This window comes from Hevea brasiliensis, chromosome 14 (assembly GCF_030052815.1).
Source record: "Hevea brasiliensis isolate MT/VB/25A 57/8 chromosome 14, ASM3005281v1, whole genome shotgun sequence".
Taxonomy (NCBI): domain Eukaryota; kingdom Viridiplantae; phylum Streptophyta; class Magnoliopsida; order Malpighiales; family Euphorbiaceae; genus Hevea; species Hevea brasiliensis.
Window position 1 is genome coordinate 9214980 of NC_079506.1, and position 26923 is coordinate 9241902.

General features: G+C 35.3%; 3 protein-coding genes across 7 annotated transcripts; 2 read left to right on the forward strand and 1 right to left on the reverse strand.

Annotated features, from left to right (window-relative positions):
- Positions 1-892: 892 nt before the first annotated feature.
- LOC110671805 (magnesium transporter MRS2-4-like) lies at positions 893-5059 on the forward strand. Of its 4 annotated transcripts, none has more exons than XM_058134877.1 (6): positions 893-1895; positions 1990-2273; positions 2353-3115; positions 3278-3726; positions 4042-4287; positions 4564-5059. In XM_058134877.1, the coding sequence occupies exons 3-6, from the start codon at positions 2767-2769 to the stop codon at positions 4840-4842; spliced, it is 1323 nt and encodes a 440-aa protein (XP_057990860.1). In that variant the 5' UTR covers positions 893-1895; positions 1990-2273; positions 2353-2766; the 3' UTR covers positions 4843-5059. The 4 variants fall into 4 exon arrangements, with proteins under 4 accessions (XP_057990860.1, XP_057990859.1, XP_021690085.2 ...); XM_058134876.1 differs by having other exon boundaries at positions 1990-2035; positions 2156-3115; XM_021834393.2 differs by having other exon boundaries at positions 893-2035; positions 2156-3115.
- LOC110671822 (putative pentatricopeptide repeat-containing protein At5g13230, mitochondrial) lies at positions 4124-7817 on the reverse strand. Its single transcript, XM_021834411.2, has 2 exons — positions 5202-7817; positions 4124-4257 (listed from the first exon to the last, which is right to left on the reverse strand). Exon 1 carries the CDS (start codon positions 7728-7730, stop codon positions 5256-5258), a length of 2475 nt encoding a protein of 824 aa, XP_021690103.2. The 5' UTR covers positions 7731-7817; the 3' UTR covers positions 4124-4257; positions 5202-5255.
- A 2952-nt stretch (positions 7818-10769) lies between these two features.
- Positions 10770-26355, forward strand: LOC110671803 (uncharacterized protein At4g06598). 2 transcript variants are annotated; one of them, XM_058133469.1, is made up of 5 exons: positions 10770-10990; positions 21831-22539; positions 23079-23158; positions 23273-23395; positions 25640-26355. In XM_058133469.1, the coding sequence occupies exons 2-5, from the start codon at positions 21851-21853 to the stop codon at positions 25861-25863; spliced, it is 1116 nt and encodes a 371-aa protein (XP_057989452.1). In that variant the 5' UTR covers positions 10770-10990; positions 21831-21850; the 3' UTR covers positions 25864-26355. The 2 variants fall into 2 exon arrangements, with proteins under 2 accessions (XP_057989452.1, XP_057989450.1); XM_058133467.1 differs by lacking the exon at positions 10770-10990 and adding an exon at positions 16648-16800.
- The last annotated feature ends 568 nt before the right edge of the window (positions 26356-26923 follow it).

Genomic DNA, 26923 nt, shown 5'->3' on the forward strand with positions numbered 1-26923 from the left:
GCACCATTGCACGGCTGATAAGAGCTTTACTGATCCCATACCTTGGCATAAACTTGAAATTGTGCAGTCTCCGGCTGGCTAGGCATCTGTGGTTGTATAAACTGGGGGAGAGACTAGTCTGATAAGACATAGAATCTTTAGACTCTCATATTAATGTAACGGCCATTATTTATGAGTTTTTCAAGGGGTAGTTACTCTTTGCTCCCTTAATTAAAGGCAAATACTGAGTTGTATTGATAATCGCCGTTACTATTATTATATAACTGGCACCGTTATGATCTAGTTAAGTAATAGTAACGATTGTTATCTCAATAATCCAATCGATGAAAAACACATGCATGCAATGCTTCTTCTTCTTTCTTTTTTTCTTTTTCTTCCTTTTTTTTTTTTTTTCGGTTCATTCTCTGTGTGTTTTAACCTTCTAACTACTATGTCTATCACATTTTCTCTCAAAATATTACATAAACTTTTCCTTATTTTTACAAATCTCTCCCTTATTCTTTTTTAACATAAGATCATCATAAGTATTTCTATTCTCTATAACCACTTCTTACAAAAAGGTGAGTTTTATTTATTGTTTTTTGTATTTTTTTCAAGAAAATCTTGTTAGATGTTAGGTTTGTGTTAAATTTATATATGAAGCATTAGTTTGCTTAATTTATAGGTTTATGTGTTTATTTTTTTCTAATTTAAATTATTTTTCAGAATTAATTTGACTTAATTTAATTTAATTTATTTATATTTATTATATAATTATGCAGCTTATCTATCAATATCTACTTATTTCACGAATTTTGTAAAAAAATTAATCCCTCCGTTGCCATTATATTATAGGCCTCCGTTACCGTTATGTTTAAGGTTGTTTCCATTACCCGACCTCCGTTTAAAACTACGCACAGATTCTAATTTTTTTGCACAAAGTTGCAGCTGAAGATGGGAGGAGAGAAGGATCAACTTCATGCAGTCCTTGGTTCGCCTGGAAATGGAAAGTTATTATTTGATTGGATGTGGCATAGCTTTACAAATAGAATACGGATGGAGAGAGACACGATGAAGAACTCAGGGAAAGAGAAAGCTCTGAGCCAAGGCAAACTCGAACTCTCTGAGGAATGCTTCTCTCTCTATCTTAAGTTTCTTCAATTTTTTTGGGAACTGTGAGGATTACTTTTGGTTCCATGGAGCATAAATTCCTGGTTTGTCCAGCTTAGCACCACAGCAGATGTGTGGCAACTGCTCCCTTCATTGACTTTCAATAATGGACATTTAGTTAAATTATCCATTCACCCAGTGTAGTTTCAAGGCGGTTTTATCTAACATAGACCTCCCTGGTCCCTCGTGGATCCTTGCTCCCCCAGTTGTTGGAGAAAGTTAGAGGATGTCTCACCAGATATACCTAGAAATGGGTATTCACTTATTTAGTTCAGGAGTTCTCATTTGGGGTTGCAAGTTCTTTCTCAACTGCTACCGGACAGGCAATCCTGTCAAATTTATAAACTTTGTTGTTTGTCAGAATATGTAAAACCACAAGGAGATAATAGACTTGTAATTAAGTTTTAGACTACTGCAATTGAAATTATAGAATACATGGAAAATAGCAGGGTCGAGTAGTTGAACAGATTCAATTTGATGGGTTATTCACTAGAACAGTATATCCTTAAAACTTTGCTATGTTAAAAATTCAGTCTTTTGCAGATTGAAACCTGGGATCATCACTACTTGTGTAATAATTTATGGTTGCAGATCCGTAAAACCTCTATTTTGACTATGGTGAACACACTCTTACTGGAATAATGGAATAGCTTCTTTTGGGCATTGGGAAAATGAAAAGGAGAAAGGGAAAGCAAAGCTGGGTTCAACTGAACTAGGGGGAAGCTCTGGATCAGCGGTGGAACAAAGTATTACCATCACCTCTCTCTCTCTCTCAGACATACACTTCCCTTTTACCATCCAAATTCGTTGCTTTTTCATTTTGAATTCATTGTTATGCAGATCTAGTAGGCATTGGAGACGTCTCCCTGAAGCATTTTTACCTAAGGTAAGCCTTTTAATTTTCGATTCAATGGTTCTTTTCTTGTTATTAGTTAGTTCATTCATTTTCTTAATTATTAATTTATTATATTATATATGCCTTTATGTAATCTGCTTGCCACTATAGTCACAGGGAGGCTTTTTCTAAGGTATAACTCGTGCATGAGTCCTTGCTTCTCCAGTCATTGCCTGGCTGCATATTGTAATATAAACTTTTTCCATAAAAAATGTTTCAGCTTTTCAAGGTATTCACCATCCCTCATTTTTAATCTCTCCTTTAGAAAAGCTAGAAAATGTGTATATCAGTAGACTCTCATTCCTCAGGCTAGTGAATTCAAGGAGATAAATGCGAGTTCTCATTTGGGGGCATATATGCTTTTCCCAGATGTACTTGATCTCTACTATATTCTATAGTTACGGTGGAGGAAAAAAAAAGAAGAAAAACACCACTCGATTTATGAGCAGGATGATGCATTTGTGCATGCTTATATGATATGGTGACGGGTGATTACCAACTGAAAGAGATATGAGCCAAACGGTTGTTAATTACCTTCCCCACATACTGCAATGCTTGAAGATGGTTCCTTGAAAGAATAGGCATTTATGGCAGAATACTAAGGAAGAAGAAGGAGAAGGGGGGGAGGTAATGAGGGTCTCTTTCCTAGAAGAATAAAACCTTTAAGCACACATGAACAAATATATGAATAAATATAGTTAAGAGGGAGATAGAGAGAAATAATGGGGAAGAGGCTCTTGTTTTTCCGTAAAAGCAAAAGTCGCCACTTGAAGAAAATGGCAAGGCAACAACGATCGTCACCACTTCCACTATTGGGAGGAGGCTTATCACCGCCACCACCATTGATTGATGGTGATAGGAATGACAATAATGCTAATAGTTTGAGTGTGGGAATGGTGGGGAAAGGAAAGAAGAAGGTTGGAGCTGTGAAGCTGTGGATGAGGTTTGATAAGTTTGGGAATTCAGAGATAACGGAATGTGACAAAAGCACCATAATTAAGCGTGCGGCAATACCCTCGAGGGATTTGAGGATTCTCAGTTCTGTCTTCTCTCAATCCTCCAATATTCTTGGTAATTTTGTGCAGGCTCTCCTAGTTTTTTATTTTATTTTTTTCGTTTCATGAGGATGTGGACTTCTGTGGTTATAGTTTTGAAATAAGTTGCTAGTCTTATTATATAATTTCTTGCTAGAATTAATTTAGCCTCTCTTTTGGTGGATCTTTCTCTTTTTAGCCAGGGAAAAGGCCATGGTTATCCAGTTGGAGTTTATCAGGGCTATAGTTACTGCTGATGAAGTCTTGATTTTGGATCCTCTCCGTCAAGAAGTTCTTCCATTTGTTGAACGGCTAAGGCAACAACTTCCTCATAAAAGCCTAACGAACATCCAGGGAGCTGACCATACAGATGTGAAAAGTAATGAAATGCATGTTTCAACTAGTGGAAAATGGTTGCCAGTTCCAGAAGCTGTTGAAGGTTTGGAATGTGAGCTTCCATTTGAGTTTCAGGTTCTGGAGATCGCATTACAGCTTCTCTGTATGCAATTTGACTCCTGTGTAGCAGACCTGGAGAGAGATGCTTATCCCTCATTGGATGAGCTGGTAAAGAATGTCAACACCAATAATCTTGAACGTGTGCGGAGTTTGAAATCCAATCTGACTCGTATGCTTGCACGTGTTCAAAAGGTATATTCAATTAATTTTGGTTCTTTTTTCTCCTTGTTCTTGTTCTTGTCCTTGTACTTTGCCAGTGCACTCATCTAGTTTGGGTAATATGTTAGTGCTTCTCTTGGCACACCTTGAAGAAGATGAAAGCTGATGAATCATAGAAATAGCCCTTGGATAGCTTCTTCCCAGCAATTATACATTTCAATATGATGCATTATAGAAGTCTAAGGACAGATTTTATCTGCTTTAAGAGGTTTTAAATGTGAAGCAAGCATTTGCTTGTGTTTATTTTTTGTTATTCTTATTGAGGATTACGTATTGTTTAAATATCAGGTGAGGGATGAAATTGAACATTTATTGGATGACAATGAAGATATGGCAAATTTATATTTGACAAGGAAATTGATTCGGAATGAGCAATCCGAGGCTTTGTTGGGAGCTACAGCATCAAATAGTATTGCAACTGCTGCAAGTGTGGTGGCTGGGAGCATCTCAGATGATAATCATGTAGAGGATTTGGAGATGCTGCTTGAGGCTTATTTTATGCAGCTGGAAGGAACACGAAACAAGATAACGTCTGTGAGTATTTATGCCTTCTTTAAAAAGAACTGCAGCATGAACAGATGTTTTATAAGATATCAGAATGATTTAGATGGATTTAAATTTTACTTTTGGTTGTCTAAATTCTAGTAGGATGCTCGAAAGTTTAAGCAATGTTCAAAGAAGGTAGCACAAAATGCAGTGCCTGTAAAATCTGTCAGGAATTAGAATCTTGGATTGCTAAATTTAGTTATGCTCATTATCTGTCTAGTTCATATTTGGATTTTCACTGCAAATTCTTTGTGGAAATTGCAGGTTCGTGAATATATAAATGACACAGAAGACTATGTCAACATCCAACTCGACAACAAGCGAAATGAACTCATTCAAATCCAGTTGATCTTAACCTCTGCAATGGTTCCTGTATCATTGGAATTTGCAATGTGCGGGGCACTTAGCATGAACATTCCTTGTGTATGGTATAATGTAAATGGGATATTTGGCTATATTGTTGGAGGTATGGCAGCAGGAGGTTTTTTGATTTTCCTGCTGATTTTAGGATACGCTAGGTGGAAGAAGCTGCTTGGTTCATGAGTCTTGACTCATTGTCAATTACAGATGTATGTTTCATGCCTGAAAGTCGCTGGACTAAGCTTATTTGCATATACCAGTAAAAGAAGTCATTTAGAATGTATATAAAAAGATATCAGCAACTGATTTGTATCAAATTGGCTTTGAATTTAATTTTGAGAGAATACAATGATGTGTTCATGGCAATGAAACTAGTCAGCCTTCTCTTTCCTTTTTTTCCCTTTTCTTTTTCCGCTCTTTTTGAGATAAATCCTCTTGAGGCCCCAGCACTAGCTGAATTCATTTTATGGATCTGCAAATCAAGAAAGCAGCTACTGCAGGCCTGCTTCTTATAATTGAACAATAAAGATAATGTGTTTTACCTTGAAATTCCATCCTGAAAGATCTTTGTACAACAGAGTCAAACACCTTGATAATCACCAGTAGTCACTACAAGAGCAAATTCCATCCTGAAAGTGATGGAACCGATTCATATCTCTGATAATTATTTCTCGCTGCACAATCTTTGACATGAACTTTATTGCTGAATGGCAGTCTGCACATATTCGGAGGTTTTTAATGATGCGAATGTGGCCTGTAGATGGTGTTCTAATTAGACCAAAAGCTAAAGCTAGTCTTTCACTGTGTCCCCACAAACGGTGCTCCTTTTCATCATCTTCAACATCAAGCAAAACAGCATTAAGATTGGGAACATAACCTGCCTTCCTGGTTTTCATGTTCAACCACTCGAGCATCCCATTAATCAACTTCATGTCAGGATGTGAAATATCCCCCACAGAGAAATAGTGAACACTGCCTTGGTTTTCAATCCAACTTAATCCTGGTTCTTTCTTTACTCCTTTCTCTTTCATAGTTTTCCTAACAGAAGCTACATTTTCCCAGCTCCTTGCTGCGGCATACATGTTTGACAATAGCACATGGGTTGCTTCATCTTGGGGGTCAATCTCAAGAATACGTTGAGCAGATATTCTTCCAAGCTGAACATCATTATGGATCACACAAGCCGCCAGTAAGGCACGCCACACCATAACACTGGGCTCAGATGGGATTTCTTCAATCAACTTTATAGCCTTATTAAGATGGCCTGATTTTCCTAATAGCGAGACCATACAAGTATAGTGCTCCATGCATGGTTCGATGCCATAGTCCTGTACCATAGATTTGAAATAAGTTTGTCCTATATCTAACAATCCTGCACTGCTACATGCAGATAGGACACTGAGGAATGTTAACTTGTTAGGTTTACAAGCTGTTTCCTGCATCATCTGAAAAACTTTTAGAGCTTCCCCACTTAGACCATGCATGGAATATCCCGAGATCATAGCATTCCACGAAACTTCATCACGTTCATTAAGCATGTCAAATACTAAGCGTGCATCTTTAATGCTTCCGCACTTGGCATACATATCAATTAAAGCATTACCAACCACAGTATCCCTGTCGTAGATGGTTTTCACCGACAAGGAATGAATCTGAATTCCTGGTTCCATGGCTGCTAAACTAGCACAAGCACAGAGAGCACTAGAGTATGTCACTTCAGTAGCCTGAACTTGGCATGCAAGCATATTTTTAAATAAACTTAACGCCTTCTCTACATCACCTGACTGCACATAGGCAACAATCATCGTATTCCAAGCCACCTCATTTCTGTTTGGTGATTCCATAAATAGTTCCATTGAGTTTTCCACCCTTCCACATTTAGCATACATATCCATTAGGGCATTTGAAACAAATACATTAATGCCCAAACCAGACTTAAATACATGGGAATGTAATTGTTTCCCTAAGTCAAGACTCTCCATAGTTGCACAAGCTTGCAGCACACTGGCAAATGTAAACTGATTAGGAGGGATAAATGCTCGCCTCATCTGGCCAAACAGCTCCAGAGCCTCTTTGCTCTGGTTGCTCTGGGCATATCGTGCAATCATGAAACTCCAAGGAATCACATCAGTTTTGGGAATCTCCTCAAATACCGACAGAGCAGCATGAGATCCTCCAGACTTAGTATACAAATCAAGTAAGCCAAGACCCACATAAAGATCAAGTTCATAACGAGTTTTTAAAGCACAACCATGAACACCTTTCCCCACATCAAAAGCCTCAAGTCCAATGCAAGCTTTGAGCACACCAGTAAAAGTGAAATGATTAGGTCTGAAACCAGCCATTCTCATCTGTGAGAAGAGTTGCAAGGAATCTTCAAAATGATCATTCTCAGCATAGCAAGCTACCATCCCAGTCCAAGAAACCATGTCCTTGCAAGCGATGGCATCAAAAACTTGTCTTGCACTGTCAACATGACCACAAACAGAATAGGCATCAATTAGAGCAGTCCCAACAAAGGCATTAGAGTCAAGACCAAGCTTAAAAATGCAAGCGTGGATGCAATAACCCAACTTTTCCCACTCCATACCAACTATCAACTTCAAAATTGTAGTAAAAACAAAAGGGTTAAGCTCATGACCTTCTCTATGTAACCGAAAAAACAACTCAAACGGCTCAACCAATTGAAATGACTGAGCGTAACCTTGAATAAGAGTAACAAAAGATATCGTATTTCTCTCAGGCATTTCGTCGAAAATTTTACTCGCATCGGATAATGCATCCGATTTAACATAGAAGTCGAGAAGAATGTTGTAAGCAAACAAGTCTAGGCAATTACCCTTCTTTATAATCTCACAATGAAGAGTCTTTCCCACAAAGAGGTCACCGGTTTGGATACAATCTCGAAGCATGGCACCATAAACATAAGAATCGAACTGTGGAAGAGACATGCTTGACGGTTGGGCGAATTGGGCTGCTTCGGCCGAGAACCCACTTCGCCGGAAACATTTCCAACAATGCTTCGCAGAAATTTCAAGTGCTTTAGCTTTTCTGGAAAACAATCTGATCATGCAGATTCAATTACAACAAATACCAAATGAAATTTTACACTGCTACTGATATGAGAGACAAATTTCACTCTTGAAAGTCAACTGCTGCTGCCACAGAATAAAACGCTGCGTTTTATGAAATACATTGTATCCGTTTTTTCATATCACTATTTGACATAAAATGATAAGTTAATAATTTATGTGCTAAAGAAAATTGTTAGTTTATCAAAAAAAAAAATGTTAGTTAATTAATTTTTTATATTATTAAGTAATTATTATTTTTTTATAAATTTATTATTAAATAATTATTATTTGATAAAATTCATTTGTTTTTTTATTTATAAATTATTTCTTTATCATTTTATATAAATTATTTTATATGAAATAATAAGAGTAGGGTGTAATTTCTTCTCAAGAGGCGAGGGTGTAGCTCGGGCCACTACAATCCATATCTGTTAAATTGATAACCAGCTTGTTAGGCATTGAATTTTAAAGATTGGAATTATTTTTTTAATAAAAATATTATTAAAAAAATTATTTTAAAAAATTATTTTTATTATTTTAATTTTTTTAATTAAAATTTATTAAATTTAATTTTTAATTATTTTTTAATTAATATATTTAAAAAAATAATTTTATCAATAATAATTTCAACAACAACACTAAATAGACATTATACAGATATTAGTTGACGGTCAAAGAAAGCCTCATTTCGAATGTGTAGCGCTTGAGAGTGATTAATATTTTATCAACCCGTTAAAAAAATTATTATATAGATGAATTATATTTTGTTACCAAATAATTAAATATAAATATGTAAAAAAAAATTAATTAAATATAAATACACAGAAGATCTAATATAGGTATACCAAAAAAAAAATCTTAGTAGATCATTTAAAAAAAATAAAGTAAATATAATTAATGCTCCAATTAAAATATATGATCTAACTACAGTAATTCTTATATTGATAAGTGTAATTAATCATCATGGAATAAATCTTGACAACTTTCCTTAATAATTTTCCTTCAAAATTTTCCAAAATGGAAATAGGCTTAATCAACTAGAGGATGTGACAATAATTGATACCAAAAGTACATATAGTTTCTAACTATAAATAAAGTTGTTATTTGTAGTTTTGTAGCAAGTCAATATTTATATACTATAACTAAGAATGAGCTTTTCCCACTGCTTTTGTTGATCTTATTATTTATTTAACTAAAGGTGGAAGATATTATTGTTTCATTTTGATGTTAATGAGACTATTTAGAAGTAGATATTCAATTTAAATAAGCATTAATTTTAAATTAGTTAAAATTAATTATACAAATATACTTTCTTTGTTTTAATTTCTTGATTTGAGATATATTATTAAAAAATATGTAAAATCACTAAATCTATTTTTGTTTTTTTTAAGTACTTATTGTAATTACTAATTAATCCATTATTAAAATAATAGTGGATTCTGCTATAAAATATATAATGAATTAAATTATAAAACATAATTTTTAAAATTCTAATTAATTAGATATATAAAATAATTTATATTTTTTCTATTACAAACTTTTATCACTTTTCTATTTAATAAAATTCTACTATGCTTTTTCTTTTCAAAACCAATTAGAATTCATAAAATCAATAGTTTAATAATCTAAATTTCTCAACTTTCTTCATTGTAAAACCAAGTAGAGTAATTAAAAAAAAAAAAAAAGAAGGAAATTTGGAGCCCTAAAATTCCCCTAGACCTATAGGCTTTGTTGATGAGCCAATGAGCAAACAAAAAACCCACTACCAAAGAGATCTTGAAGGATATATGTTGGATTTGATATGTGTGGAATTTTGCTGTCTCCTCATGCACTTTATATGTGGGAGTTGGTTGGCTTCTTCCACCTTTTTTTTTTTTTTCTTTTTTTATTGAAACCCAATTATCAACTTTTTTTTTAACCCACTTGTTGACACTTTACTTGAAATTAACTCACCCTTCCTCAACTTGTGATTAAGATAATCCAATCATTTTCCTTCTATCTTTTCCTCTAAAAATAACCCTAAGAAAAAGAAATCCCACCCTCCCTTCATATGGTAGCCATCACTTTTTTTTTTCAAATACAATAGTTTAATTTAATTTAATTAAATTCTCATATAATTATATTTTATTTTTATTTTTTTAAATATTTTTTTAATTAAAAAAAATCGATTGAATTTAATTTTTTATAAAATTCTATATTTCAAACAGAGAATAAAATGATATAATAAATTAATTTTTTTTATGCACTATGTTAAATTTAAACACCCTTTAATCTCCTATAGATGTTGGTGTTGGTTGTTGAAGTGCTTAAACCATTAATTTTTAACAAGGAATACAGCTAGCTTCTATTATGTAAATCACTTAAACCCAAGATATTTTAGCTCTTCTAATCACTATTTGTTGGACAAGTGAGAACCATCCAATTCTCATTGACAACTAACATAAGCTAAGACCCTTATTGGTCCCTCTTAGACCAATTACCAATAGTGAAAAAGCATACACTTGGACCACTACTTTATCACATAAAAAAATGTCATCCCTTTATCACTTTTTACATTTTATTTTTTTAATTTTATTATGTAATTTTTTTATATTTATTGAACAAGCTACACAATTAAATTATTTTATTTTTTAATAGAAAATTTTCAAATTTATTTAATAAAAATTACTTGAAATATGATGTTTTTCCATATACATGGTGGCTACTACTTGTGCCAAATAATGAAAGAATAGAATATATTTTAGAGTTCAATATTCCCTCTCCAAATAAAAAGGAAAATTCTATGAAAATGAAGTGATAATTTTGGTATCTCAACATTGCCCCCTTGATTTTCAATTTTTTTCCAAACTACCCATTGAAAATTCCTATAGAAAAGGGTAATTTGTGAAGCTCAAAATTTTTTTTGGGCATATAATAATAATATATGGTTAAAAGAGGGGTACATGTGATATTTTGGGTTTCACAGGGGTTGAAATTGTAAAAAACCAAAACCGGAAGCTTCATATCATGAGAACAAAAATATATATGTGATTTTTGTACCTTTTTTAATTGCATTTTCGTTCCAGTCCTTTTTCAATCCCAGGTCTTCGATGAGAAGAGAGAGAGAGAAAGAAAGAAACACAGACAGAGAGAGGTCTTCGTTGAGAGGAAACAAAAACAGAAACCCTAATAAAGAGAGAGAGAGAGCAGAAAGTTTCATCTCGATTCTTCTTCTTTTTAATTGCATTTCAAGATCTTAGTTCTTCAATCCACAAAAGGTACAAGCTTTTTTTTTTTTTTTTTGTTTCCGTCTGTTTTTCTAAAAGAAAATATATATTTTTGGTTGGTTTCAAAACGAATCTGTTTTCATTTCTGCTCTTAATTTGTTAAAATGAGCTCAGATTCTAATTTGGGTTAGCTTTTTGTCGTGCATTGCTATATTTTGTTTATACAAATCACTAATTTTATTCTATATTTTTTTCAATCTCTTGTTTTATTTTTGGATAATACATGCATCTGCCTATGTATCTGATTTTGAACCATTTGAATTTTATTTCCCTCTTTGGTTACTGGGAAAATGCGGGAAATACTAGAACTTGCAAATTTGAGTTGTGCGTGTGTTTTATTTATTTATTTATGCGCTTGAATAAATATGAGCATATACTCAGCTGAATTTTCCTTCTTTTCTTGCCTGTGATTTTGTTAGTAGCTTCAGTTTGTGAGAACCTCAAAATATATATGTGCTTTACCTTTTTCTCTGATTTCTTTTTTTCCTGTTAGATTAGAGCCTTGCCGCTTTCCCCATCTGTTAAGATTATGCACAAATTTCTGGTAGATGTGGTTAATAGGAGTTTATAGAACTGTGTGTGGGTCCAACCCTTGACTGAAAATGATCATTGAATTTCTGGATGAGAATTTAGAATGATTCTGAAAACAAATGCATTCATGGATGTTGTCATGAACATTTGAGTGAACAATTAGATCGAATAACTATATTTGGTTTTAGTATTAGAAATGTTCGTGGTTGGGTATTGGGAAACCACTTAGTTTCCATGCCACAAACACATACAAAATCCAGTTCATGGAGCCATTGTAAAGAAACCACAGATATTTTATTCATTTCCTGAACATAGTTTCCACACAATATTATTAATGAGGATTAGTAGTGGGTTTTGGTCAACATTTTGTAGATAGCACATGGGTTGCTTTTGAGATCTGAAGCAAAAGATAACAGCTTGACTGAATCACCCCTAATTTTATTCTGAAGATAAGTGATGGATTACTGAGAAGTCCCATAGATAATAAGTAATGCTTGTATTGTACTTCAATTATTGAAGTCCTGTTTCATGAGCAAATAGAGAATGGATATGCTTAAATAGCTTCTGCTTGTTCTTTGTTTATGCACTTATTGATTTGGCATGTTATCACTCACATTTCTACCTTGAAAATTATGAGACAATTAGAATTTATGTTGATAAATGTCATGCTCTTTCATGTTCATATTTGGATTTTATTGAAATTGGTACGGCCCCTCGAGATGTATCTGGTTATGGGACGCTGAGTGGACGCTTCCGATGAAAGATCTAAAGGCTTGAAGGAAATTTTCTTATTGCGACGTATGATTGTAATTGAACAGGCTCATTAGAGAGAACCTGAAGATCTCTGAGTTTTAAAGTACCCTTTTTTGGAAATATTTTTCTCTTCTCTTTTATTAACGTACAGCTGAAAGTTATAAAGCAAATGGGAGAATAACCACTTCCTACATAACAGGAACTAAACAACTGAAAATAAAGATATGGAGGTACACCCTCCTACAATTGAGGAAAATAAAATGAAACTGAAATTTTTACTCCCTCCCATTTCGACGTGCTTGTCCTCAAGCACAAAGTGGAAATTCCTTTTGCAAGTGACAGGCATTCTCCCAAGATGCATCAGCTGGTGAAGTATGCTGCCAATGGACTAAAACTTCGACTTGTGCAGCTCGAACATGGTTGTCTAGAATAGCCAATGGCTTGCATTGCAACTGATCCGAAGAGTAGGGAGGGAACTCGAAACCAATATCACCTTGTCTGTCATTGAATTTTTTTAAGTTGGACACATGGAAAATTGGATGAATTTTAGTTGAAGGCGGCAAATCCAATTTGTAAGCCATCTTTCCAATAAGTTGGACTACTGTGTAAGGACCATGAAATTTGGGCAAAAGCTTTTGATGACGTCGTTCAGCAACAGACAGCTGACGGTGAGGCTGGAGTTTGAGCAAAACTTTATCCCCTTCATTGAACTGAACATCTCGACGATGAGCATCGTATTGTGACTTCATTTTCTGCTGAGCTCGCAATAAATTGGCCCTTAAAGAACCCAAAAGCTGAACCCAAAGCTGAAGTGCATTATCCACAGCATCAAGGTTTAAATGTCCTGGACAATAAGAAAGCAGCTGTGGAGGAGGCCTGCCATGTACCACTTCAAATGGAGTTTCTTTCAAAGAAGAGTGATAACTTGTATTGTAACCTATGTAGCACGGAAACGGAAACGGAAACGCGGACACGGAGAAACGACATTTTAAAAAATATAGGAAACGGAAACGTGGGGGAAACGTGTAAACGTGTAAATATAAAAAATATAAGGGTATATATATATATATATATATATATATATATATATATATATATATATATATATATATATATCATGAAAGATGTTCAATAATAAATAAAGTCCAAATCAACATTTAAATTCAACTATAAAAATACATATTTAGAAGTTTCATACTTATAAGAAATAAATATTAACTACAACACATTCAAATGTTAAAAAAGAAAAGATAATGAAATTTATGACATTTCCTCAACTTTACTGTCTTTCTCCTTCTCCATGCTTGTAGTTGCATTTTCATCAAACAAAACAGGCTCTAACTCTGGTTCATCCAATGAAAGGTTGGCAAATTCAAGAACTCCCACATCTTCCATACTCCCAAATTGATCACCACCAACATTCCACAATTTTGTCTTCTCATCATAATATTGGGAGGAGTTTCTCGACAGAAGACGAAGATTATTATAGATAAAAACCAAGTCCTCTGCACGTTTTGGAGTTAATTTATTCCTTCTACATGAATGAATGAAGGAATAAATACTCCAATTTCTTTCACAACAAGAGGAGAAAGTAGGTTGTCCAAGCACTTTAAAAGCCAACCTTTGAAGTAAAGGTGCATTAGAACCAAAACATGCCCACCATTTCCTATGATCTGTAATATACATATTTCCAATAGAATCAGGATCAGCAAAAGGTCCACTTTTCAAAGAAAAATTTGCAAATTCATCATTTGCTCTAATTCGCTCATCTTCATTAGAAAAAATCCTCCTAAAGCATTTAATTCTTTCAGTTGATACTTCTCCATCCATATGAGGAGGCACTCTACCTTCTCCCTCTTGAAGCCATTTTTCACTATAAACTCTTCAAAAATAAGAAAATAAATTCAGAAAATAATAATAATAAAAAAAAATTATAACAAGAAGATGGGTATGTAAGTTAGAAATTTACCTTGGATTTAATGAATGGGCTAAACAATGAAGGGGAGTGTTGCTCTTTGCCCAACGATCAACAAGAATTCGATGAACCACCTAATAAAAAGGAGAAAACCCATCTGCTTGCTTTCCTTTGTGATAAAAAATAACTTGCTTCACCTTTTCAATCATAGAATCCTACAACTCATAAATCAAATGAAGGCATGGTTTGTCTGTGTCACAAACTCTGATCATGTCATAAATGGGCCCAGTAAAAGCAATGATGTAATCAACCTTTTCCCACCAATCCTTATCTACCATTTTATCACAAACAAATTTAGCTTTGCCTTGGTCATCTTCTTGGTATTGTGCCCATTGATCACTCATAACCATTGCTTCTAAAGCACGCTTAATAAGTTTCAATCTTTTAAGCATCACAACAATAGAAGCAAAACGAGTGTCAACAACTGAAAGCAATTTCAAAGGGCTAAACCGATTATAAATTGCAAGCCTCATGGAATGATTCATTATAAAATTCTTGATTTGCAAAGCATTCCCATGGATTTCAGTGATCCAGTGACACACGTCATGAATTTCTTGATTAGTTTCCAAATTTTTTGCTGCACATATATTCTTCAAAGCAAGATTAAGAGTGTGCACGACACAAGGAGTCCAATAAATATGTGGAAACATTCCCTCAATGATTTCTCCAGCACCTTTACAATTTGAAGCGTTATCAGTAATGACTTGTACTACTTTTTGATGACCCACCTCATCAATTACTTCTTTTAGCAAATTAGCAATAAATTGCTTATCTTTCACTTCACCAGAACAATCTATAGATTTGATAAACATGGGGCCAGACTCAGAAACAACCATAAAATTAATTAAAGGCCTCCTCTGGGGATCACTCCATCCATCACTCACAATACTAATACCCTTTTCTAACCAAGTGCTTTTAATTGGTTCAAGCAACCTCTCTACATTTGCTTTTTCTTGCTGAAGTAATGTGGTTCTCAATTTGTTATAACCAGGCGGCATATAACCACCCAAAACATGATTAGCAGCAAAAGAATAAGAACTCACATAATAAGGATTTCTAGCAAAATTAAAAGGTAGACCCCCAGTGTAGAACATTCTAGCAATCACTGCATCTAATTGAGCTCTAGTTTGCAAGTCAAAAGCTTTACCAAGAGGAGAATCATTAACTCTTCTTTTCTTCAAAGCTGCTAAAATACTTGGTTTAGTTATATTCAATGAAGGAATAGAAGTTATACTAATAGGCAAAGAAACTCGCCTAGATTGTGAATTGGTAATTTTGTTTGTTGCCTTATCCTCCTGTTTCCTCATTTCAGAAATACTATCATTCATCACTTTTTTACACACACCAATCCCTTTTCCAGTGATTTTCAATAAATGAGCCCTCACTCTAGTATAAGTTCTGAGCTTTTCTTGTCCACAAAAATTGCATGTCCATTTACAATTACCCCCTCCTTCTCCAGTTTTCTCAAGTTTAGTTACATATCTCTACAAAGGATTAAATTCTTTCTCCCTACTTTTTGAAGAAGTGGCACTAGTGCTATTTGCTTGGGTAGAATTTGAGTTCGAAGAATCCATTCAAATATTGTCCTATCAAAATGACACAAAGAAAATGCAATTTTATACAATTTACAAATTATTTAAACAAATTATATACTAAGGATTAAAGCACAATGCAAATTATATATTAAAAGATTAAAGAATTAAATAATAGAATTGAATAAATTGACTATAAAAATTATTATGAAAAATTTTAATATATAATATAACGATACATTAAAACAAATTATATTAAACACATTATATATAAATTATTACAAAAATAAAAAATATATTAATATAAAATACAAATTTTGAATGTTTGAATTTTTTTTATTTATCATTAATTAGAATTTAAACTTGAAATTTTATAATTTTAAAAATAACTTTAAAAATATATTTACATTTGTCCTTAATTTCCTTCAAAATGTTAATTGTAAAAATATGGCAAATCTTGAAAATTTTTAGTTAATTTGGGAAAATTTTTTTTTTATCTTTCTTTTTTTTAAAAAAAAAATATTTATGATAACTCCTCAAATTTAGTTTGAGAAAATTTTAATTATGGAATATACATTTAGAGAAAAAAAATTGATATTAAATATGATAAATTTATTATTAATTAATGGAATAAAATTGTAATTAATTAATAAAAGTTGCTAAATAAAATTGTTTCACAAAAAAATTAGAAAAGGAAAATAATAAATTAATAATAAGGAAAATAATAAATTAAATAATAATAAATTAATAAAATCCCAATATAAACCTAATTATTCACATTCACTCACAATCGGGAAGAAAATAGGAAAGGCCACTTACCTGTCGACTATCGTTCTCCCTTCGGCTGCTGCTGCTTCTTCTTCTTCTTCTTCTTCTTCTTTTGTTGATAAGGATGGAGAGAGCATATCAAAGAGTGAATATGGTAGATCAGAGAGAAAAGAAGAGAAAGGTGTTGCGATCCTTACCTGCGGCTGCGCTGTGAACTGCGATGCTGCCGACTGCCGTTGAAGGTACTCCCTTTCTCTTTCTCTTTCTTTTTCTTTTTCTTCTTCTTCCTTTTCTGTTGGTGAATGTTGTGAAGTGATCGATTTTAATCTACCCATTTTTCCTTTTTTTTTTTTTTTTTTTTAAAATTTTCTTTAAAGAAACGCGTTTCCGATTTCCAATATTTTCGGAAACGGCCCGGAAACGTTTTTCAGCCGTGTCAGGTCGTTTTCTCGTTGGAAACGTTTCCGACGCTGGGAAACGTGATTTTCAGTGCCGTTTCCGTGCTTCATAGATTGTAACAATATTTTGCCCAAGCAATCCAATTCATCCATTGTGTTGGCTAAGCACTCGTAAAACTCCTTAAATACATTCCAATTATTTTGTTTACTACCTCCGTTTGTCCATTTGATTGAGGGTGATAGGCTGAACTGAAACATCATTTAGTACCACACAAATGGAACAATTCAGTCCAGAAAGTACTTCTGAATGTAGCTTCACGATCACTCACCATAGTCTCTAGCAACCCATGCAACTTGAAAACTGAATCAAAAAATAAACGAGCCACACACACAACGGTATAAAGATGAGACAAAGGAAGGAAATGTGCAGACTTTGAGAAACGGTCCAAGACAACCAACAAAATATTCTTCCCCTTAGATATAGGCAGTCCTTCAATAAAATATAAAGACACATCTGCCAAAAATTGCTTTGGAATCGATAGAGGTTGAAGAAGGCCTGCTGGTTGCAAGTTTTCAGATTTGTGCCGTTGACAAACGCTACATGCCTTCACAAAATCTTTTACATGCTGTTCATACCCTTCCAATGAAAGTCTCATGTGATGCGGAACAAGGTTTTTTGGTGGCCTTTCATGACCTTGGTTGTGCAAGGCTGTGAGAATTGATTGAATAGAAGGAGAATCAGAAGGCAAAAAAACCCGATTCTTGAAAAAAAACAAACCTTGCTTAAAACTCCATTGTGGTGCAGCAGTGCCATTATTTACATCCATTATGAGTTGTTGAATATCTGAGTACTATTGTTGTTTAGTTCGAACTTCATCAAACAAGCTTAGTCGAGGCATCGAGATAGCCATTAGAGCAGGTATATCCTCATCCCGTCGAGATAAATAGTTAACCACGGTGTTGTGCCTTCCCACCTTGTATTCCACCGCAAAGGAAAAGCCCATTAGTTTACTAAACCAGTGTTGTTAAGAAGAGGAAAGTACCTTTTGCTCCAACAAAAATTTCAGACTGTAGTGGTTTGTCCGAATGATGAATTTGTTGCCCCATAAATTTGACTTTCAATGTTGAACAGCCTTTACCAAGCCAATCAATTCCTTCTCATAAGCAGGGAGTTTACGGTGACGGGCTGCCATGACTTTGCTAAAATAGACTATTGGTTTATTTTTTTTGAAGAAGAACAGCCCCGATTCCTGCATCATACGCGTCACATTCAACAATAAAAGGTTTGTCAAAATCGGGCAACGCAAGCACAGGTGTGGTGGTCATGGCATGTTTCAGCCTCTCAAATGCTTGCCGAGACTGATTAGTCCATTCAAATGAAATTTTCCGTAACATTGCTGTCAAGGGTGCAGCAATCACTCCATAATGCTGCACAAATTTTCGATAATAGCCTATAAGACCCAAGAATCCCCTCAACCCACGTATGGTGGAAGGTGAAGGCCAATCCAACACTGCGGAGATTTTTGATTGATCATCTTGAACTCCTTCATGAGTAATCACATGTCCAAATAAGCAATTTGTGTTTGGGCAAATGAACATTTAGAACGCTTGAGAAATAGCTTGTGGCTGGTTAAAAGTTGAAACACTGTTCATAAATGTTGCATGTGTTCAGCCCAGGTGCGACTGAAAATTAGTATGTCATCAAAAAACACTAAGATAAACTTCCGTAAAAATGGCCCAAATACCTCGTTCATCAAGGCTTGAAAGGTAGAGGGAGCATTGGTGAGTCCGAATGGCATCACCAAAATTTCAAAATGCCCATGGTGAGTGCGGAAGGCTGTTTTTGCAACATCAGAAGCAAACATATGAACTTGATAGTACCCAGCTCTCAAATCCAACTCAGTAAAAAATCTCGCTCCTCCCGATTCCTCTACCTCTAATAATTCATCAATCACAGGTATTGGGAATTTATCTTTGACAGTCTTGGAATTCAACTCACGATAATCCACACACAATCTCCAGTTTTCGTCTACCTTTGGAATAAGAATTACAGGCGAAGAAAAAGGCGATCTGCTCAGTTGAATAATCCCCCGTTGTAACATGGCAGCACATTGTTTCTCAATTTTCGCTTTTTGTCCATGAGGATACCTGTAGGGGCGAATCACTACTGGTATGGTTTCAGGCTCCAACGTAATGTGATGGTCACATGGCCTGCTGTATGGGAGTTCGCTAGGTTCCAAAAATAGACCTGAATATTCATCCAATAATCTTTTTAATTGCTCTGTATGGTCTGGAATGGGAAGGGTAGCGTGAATTTTTGGGGAAGAAGGAGATTAGATGCCGTTCAATTGAACTTGAATTCCCTTTTTAAAGAACGTCATCTTCATGTGGGAGAAGTCCCAAAGGATGGGGCCTAAAGTTTTGAGCCAATTGACTCTTAATACAACATCAAAACCACTAAGAGGCAAGATAAATAAGTCAGTTGAGAAAACAAAGGAACCTAGGCGAAGAGAAACATTACGACATGTTCCTGGACTGCTTAAAGTCTCGCAATTAGCTACCATAACACGGAGACCAACCTTCTTATCAATTTGAACAGGAAGTTTGGCTGCCAGATGAGAATCAATGAAACTGTGAGTGCTACCGGAATCAATCAGAATAAATACAGTCTCACCATTCCAGTTCCCTTCTAACTTCATAGCCTGAGGAGAATGAATTCCCGATATGGCATTAAGAGAAATTTCGGGTGGCAATTCTTCAACTGGTTGATCATTCGCAAGGTCTGACTCAGGCTCCTTATCATTTAATTTCAAGCCAAAAGAGTTTCTTACATTGGTGTCCTCTCACAAAGGGTTCATCACAATTGAAACACAACCCCTTCTGCCTTCTTTCTTTCATCTCTGCTCTTATCCAACATTTAATTGAACGAGTGGTGGGTGAAATAGTAGATGATGTTGAAAGTGGAGTGGCGTGTTTATTGTCCAGGCTGATTGATGGTTTTGGTGAAGTGCGTTTATGCTCATACAAGCAAGACATACTCACTGTTGTAGCCAAATCTGATGTTTGATGAAGCTCTACCTCCACTGAGATGTAACCTTATAGCCCACTTAAGTACAACTGGATTTTTTGTGATCGAGTTAAGGATCCTACTTTAGACGCGAGAGCCTTAAATTGCGTTTGGTATTCTGCTGCAGATCTCGTTTGCTTCAATTTTGCTAATTCTTCCAACTTATTGCTTCGAATTGGTGGGCCAAAACGTAAGTGACACTGATTTTTGAATTCTTCCCATGTCGGGTCTGGATGATCATTAAGCAACTGGATGAACCAAAGCTGAGCAATGCCCTCCAAATGAAAGGAAGCCAGACTAACCTTATCTTCTTCTAGCGTTTGCTGGTGTCTAAAGAAGTGGTCGCACCTGTTAAGCTAGCCGAAGGGATCATCGAGTCCATTGAAACTAGGAAAATCTAATTTCGTAAATTTTGGAACGGTGGAACTGCTTCCTGAATTATCTGAACCTACTGCCCCTCCATTTCCCTTGTTGTTAGAGTGATGTGAATGACTGCTCCCTTCCAAATTGTGCTTAGCACTAACCTTGGTAACATCACGTGCAAGGGCCTCCAATTTCGAGTTCAATTCTTCTTGATGAGCTCGATTTGCAGCCTGCTCTTCAAGGAAGAGATGCAAGATTCTGTCAAGCTGTTGTTGGATTGATTCACCCATAACTTTAGGATTTGATACCAGATTGGTACTGTCCGTCAAGATGGATTTGGTCATGGGACGCTGAGTGGAAGCTTCGGATGAAAGATCTAAAGGCTTGAAGGAAATTTTCTTTTTGCGAACTATGATTGTAATTGAACAGGCTCATTAGAGAGAACCTGAAGATCTCTGAGTTTTAAAGTACTCAACACTTTTTTGGAAATATTTTTCTCTTCTCTTTTATTAACGTACTGCTGAAAGTTATAAGGCAAATGGGAGGATAACCACTCCCCACATAACAGGAACTGAACAACTGAAAATAAAGATATGGAGGTACACCTTCCTACAATTGAGGAAAATAAAATGAAACTGAAATATTTACAGCTTCTAATAACGGAACAAATCCACTATGGTATAACTCCACTGCTCCATTGCATGATTGTTAACTTGCTCCACATCTGCTGCATCATCAAGTGACTGAGCCAGCTGTAATTCTTTCTTCTTTCCATGTGTGAAGCGCTTGTACACCAGTAGCGGATTGCTGACATTGTGGTGGAAACAAATTTTCAGATAGTAATTGTGCAACTTGTAAACATTATTGTTGGAATTTTTATTATTTTTATTTTTAATAATTGTTGACTGTAGATCCTTTTTAAGAGTTGTTAAGGTGGATGAGTGGCCATACTAGATTAGATAAAGTCCGTAATGAGAATATTAGAGAAAAGGTAGGAGTGGTGCCAATTGAGGAAAAGTTGAGAGAAGGAAAATTGAGGTGGTTTGGTTATGTGAAGCGTAGACATACGGAGGCTCCAGTTAAACAAGTAGAGCACATTAGGTTAGAGAATAGAAAGAAAAAAAGGGATAGACCTAAATTGACTTGGAGGAGAGTAGTGCAACATGACCTAGAAAAATTACATATTTTTGAGGATTTAACCCAAAATCATTTAGGGTGGAGAATGCGAATCCATATAGCCGACCCCAAATTTTTGGGATAAAGACCTAGTTGAGTTGAGTTGAGTTGATTGTAGATCCTTTTTGTGAAGTGCTCTTATTGAGGTCCCTATACTGTTTTGATAAGAAAATATAATAATGAATATAGTAATTTCATCCTTAAGATTGCCTCATTTTGTCAATGACACTCTTTTCTTTTGTCATTTTTTTATAATTCTGTTTGACAGGGACTGGTTCTGTTTTGGCTATGGCAAATTCCAAGGGGTCATCAAATGTCAAAAATTTTATGTACTCTGGAAAGCACGCATTACTTCCTCCAAAAATTCCATTTCCTAGTGTCATCCCATCATATGTTGATTATGTGCCCAGTGGTGTAATTGGATCAAAAGCTGTTCAAAGACCTAGAGATGGAAACAGTCATCACCAACGAACATCTTCGGAGACACTTCTCATGGAGGAGCAGCCTTCTTGGCTTGATGATCTCCTTAATGAGCCAGAGACACCTGTTCGTAGAGGAGGTCATCGGCGTTCATCCAGTGATTCCTTTGCATATATAGATGTAACTAATACTTCTAACATAGACTATGCAGCACAGGATGAGTACAGATACAAAAACATGATGATGGTACCTTCTTGGGGATCTCAAGACTTTGATTTTCTCAAAGATGCCCGGCAAGCCTCTCTATATGCTGATGTAAGCATGACAAAACAGAAAAATAGAGCTTGGGATTCATCTTTGAATGTTGCAACACGTATAAGTGGGCTTTCTTCTGCAAGGGAGAATCCACAGGAAGCAGATGGTGTTCCAACGTCAGTGCATGAAAAGCAAGATTCAGCTGAATCTGGTCTACATGATTCAAAAAATTCATCTGAAAGAAAGGATAATTCTCATGCCAAGTCTTCAACATCAGAGACTGATACAAAACGTGCTAAACAGTATGTCCTTTATAGAATTATTTTTCTGTAATTTCCGCTAACTTGTTCCTATCTTGGTACATCACTTTTATATACTGAGTAGATTAAGCTGCATGATTGCTGCCATTGATTTCTTCTCATGTTTATTGTCTAAGGATGTTTGATGCACTGTCGTTGTAGAGTTATGTTTCAGTTTTAACCAATGTGATAAGCATTGTTTTAAGAATTCAAAGTTCTGTCTAGAGCTTATCTCACATAAACCTTTGGTCGTATAAGGGGGACCAACTGATGCATGCAAGAGAAAGAATACCAACTCCTATCCTAAATAATCATTTCTGTTATTTTTCATCTCAAGTATATATGTCTAACTCACGTTTTAGGCTTGTGCTATAACCTCATTTTGTTTTGTTTTTTCTTTTTTGAGTATCTTGGCTTTACACGTGTGGTAGTTACTTTTAGAAACTTTATTTACACAAATATGCATTGCCGAAAGCATTTCTGTACACTCTGGAATAAATTTACTGGTGATATATGGATACTAAAATTGTTATCCAATGTAGGCAATTTGCTCAACGTTCCCGAGTTCGGAAACTTCAGTACATAGCTGAGCTAGAAAGGAATGTACAAGCTTTACAGGCAAGTGTTTATGATCTACAAAAGCTAAACATTTTGTAGTTTTAGAGTTAATTTGATAAAGTATGTAATATGCATTGCTTAAAACCGTCTAAGTTTACATTTTGTGCTCCGCAGGCAGAAGGATCTGAAGTTTCAGCTGAGGTTGAATTTCTCAACCAGCAAAATCTTATTCTAAGCATGGAGAATAAAGCCCTTAAGCAACGTTTAGAAAGTTTATCCCAGGAACAGCTTATCAAATACTGTAAGTTTTAGTTCCTGATTTCTTGAGTTCTAATGTTGAAATATTATCTTTACCGTTCCATCTTTTACTTGGTAACTCAAATGTGTTTCATTCAAATAGTATTTTCATTATTGGCAGCTCATTTGAGTAGAATTTGCGGTATGTTTTTAGCTGATTTAGTTGATCAACTATCTCATACAAAATGCCAAAAGACTTTCATTTTCTGACCCAGATTACCCTAAATACCCCTAGAAATTTTTTTTTAACAAAATCTGGCTAGGAATAGTTTTTTTTTTTTTTTGGCACTGCATGTCCACCTTTCATCCGCCAAATACACCTGCCACATGACTGCAGTACAATGACAAAGGAAGTGGGAAGATTTTGAAACTATAGATGTTTTACTTTGTGCGCCTACACAGTACATGCCTTGTTATTCATGTCATTTGAAGAGAAAATGTTAAGCAGCAATGCTTCATCCAGTATATACAATGACTTGATACATAGAAATAGAAGCAGTTTGAGAATGCTAGATGATTGATATGGTAGAAGTTCAATTACATTCATTTTCTTTGGCATTAAAGATTGGAACAACAAAAGGCAACATGGTGACTTTGAACTTTAACCAACTGATTTAGCTGGCCTGTAATAGGAGATTTTCTCTATGTGACTGAAATATTCAAAATTCTGTTTTCTGATCCTCTTGGCTTGTTAGTATTCATTAAAAATTTGCTTCTTACTACTGTGATTAGTTACAGTTTTTCCTTTGGTATTGGCCAGATGATAATGTCATTTTTTGGCTTTAATACAGATAGTCAGGGGTAGGATACAGTTGAGGTTAGGTCTAAGTTTAAAAATTCATATCTTAATTACCAGGAAAGTTGTTATGAAATAATGTTGCCCAGCTTCTATGCAGCTGAGTTGAGCCTTGAATTATTTAGCTTGCAAGATATTTAATAGAAGAGTAAACCAGGCCTGGTTTGACTACTATTTTTTTTGCTTTGTTTGTCTTATTAAGGGGCAAAGTTCCATTGCTTGTTCAGATTGAAAAGCAAAGCCACTTGTATTTTGCCTCTGATTGCTTGAGCTCATTGATGCTTTTTAAATTTTCATGTGTGCGTGTTTTACATGTATTTTTGCATGAGCATACATAAGTAGACATTATGTTCTGGACTCTTTGGAAGACACAGAAGAAGAACAACGATGATGGGCTGGGATAGACAGAGAACATTACGGTGCAACATGTACTATCCTTTTGTTGATTGGAACTACTGGAAGAAACTCATATTATGGTTATTCTTTGCTGCAAGTAATTTAGTAAACTTATGAAATACTGAATAAAATATTGACTGCTTGTAATTAATTAGTTGCTTTTGATTTTACATGGACTTTGGTATGGGTATCAAAGAAAAGAGAGTGGGGGGGAGGGGGGAGGATGGGATTTGACTTTTTTTTTTTTTTAATTGTTATAGATTTTCCTGATTTGAAGTGTCATAGTTATTTTAAGGTGAACAGTTGTGGTTACTGTGGTTCTTTATCTGAAACATGAAGATTGAGTCTTTAGTCGGATTGTGATTTGTGTTTTTGTTTTCCGTGGTGATGATGATGCTTCATGTGCTATAGGCTATAGCAAGGGGTTTGGTTACCATACTGTCATAAAAAGAGACAAACTGAAATGCATATCCTTATCTGTTGTTTGAAAGGGGTGTGTGTAGGTTGTTTTTTTTTTTTTTTTTTTTTGGGAGGGGATGAGGTGGAGAGTGGGTGGGTAGGAAGGACTTTTGGGTTTAGAATCATGTAGCGTTATCTTATTCCACTTGTTGATGGTCACCATGTTGTGTGTAAAATTTTAGGTATATATATTGTGTAAAGGTATTAGAAAAAGGCCAATTTAGTCAGGAGGACATCTCATCATATCTGCCTCATCCTTGTATCAGTTCAAAGGCTTAGGAACCTTTCTAGCCCAGCTTGAAAAAAAGCCTGGCTCAGGTTAGAGGTCTTGAATCCAGGCCCGGCACAAACAAGGCCTGCATCTAAGGTAGATTGGGCTTGAGATTTGTGCATATTAGACCCAACCTGAATTACCTGATAATAAAATATATTAATATTTTATATGTTTGTTGCATTGGCTGGGCCAGCCTAGCGCTGAGTCTAAAAATTTAGGCCTAATTGGACTTGGCCTGCATAAGGAACAGGTCCTCGATGTAATTTCTCTTTTTGATTTTTGGATTATGTCATGGATGCTAAACTTTTGGAGGATGTTTTCAGTGGAGCATGAAGTTTTGGAGAGGGAGATTGGAAGGCTACGAGCCTTGTATCAGCAGCAACAGCAACAGCAACATCAGCAGCAACCACAGGCACAAAAACCTCCATCTTCCAGCCATCGCCGAACTAACAGCAGGGATCTTGAATCCCAATTTACAAATCTTTCCCTGAAACACAAGGATGCCAATTCTGGCCGTGATCCTGTGACGGGTCCACTTCGCACTTAGACAAATGAATTAACCAGAGATTTGTTGTGCCACTGTTTTGCCTCAGTTGGGCTGCCACATAAACCATCATTATTTTCTCCCTGAGTGGGGCAAAGCTGAGTTCCTCTTGTCTTCATTCATCCCATCCCTCTACCTGATTTGCACTATTTATTTTTTCTGCTATTTCTTGCCCTTTTCATTTGATAATTTAGCATCTTCATGTGCACCTGGTAGTCAATTGCTGAAAATCATGTTTTCATGCAAGATGACTTTACCGGAGGTGGTAACTTGAAAGAGGTTCCTTATTTTGGGCCCTCCTGTATGTTCAAGTGATTATTATTCAGGAAATTCATGTGCTCCACTTCTTATCCATTTTGGACTGTCCACTTTGTGGAGTCAAATGTAGGGAACGATCTTTAGGGCCTGTTGGATATGCATAATTTGTAATGACATTATTCAAAGGAAATGAAGTTTCTTGTAAAATCTGTTAAATGAAATTCACGTCTTCCTTTATATTTTGATAAATGATGAGGAAAGTGATTGCATGCTTGTTTCGCTGGGAGGAAAAGAACTTGTAATGCTGCTTCTGGTTCTTGCTGTTGATTTATGGAACCGCCCTTTTGTCCAGGGGGTTGAGTAAGCGTATTGAAATTGCTGAGCTACTATTATTGAAGTGTTCTTCACAGGCCATCCCATTTTAACTCTTGTCAACCCTTCAATGAGCCAATAATTCTGGGACTAGGGCAGGCTATACTTCCCAGTTAATTTGCAGCGAAGGACGCTGAACATGATGAAAGGGAAGAACCCCATTTTTAATGCAATAGAGAAAATATTATTCATTTTAGTTTTAGCCCATGGTGGGCAAATCAATTATTCATTGGATCTTCTATTAGATAGCTCTGGACCTGGTTGCCTGCAGAGTCGTTTATTCTGGGCAGAGAGAGAAGTCTATGAAGATCGGCCGAAAATCAGACTGATAGGGAAACCAGGCTCACAAGTTCATAATGGGAGTAAAAACAAGAAAACAGCCCAAGACCGAATAAAAAAAATTAAAAAACCACCTGGTGTAAGGCCCATCAGT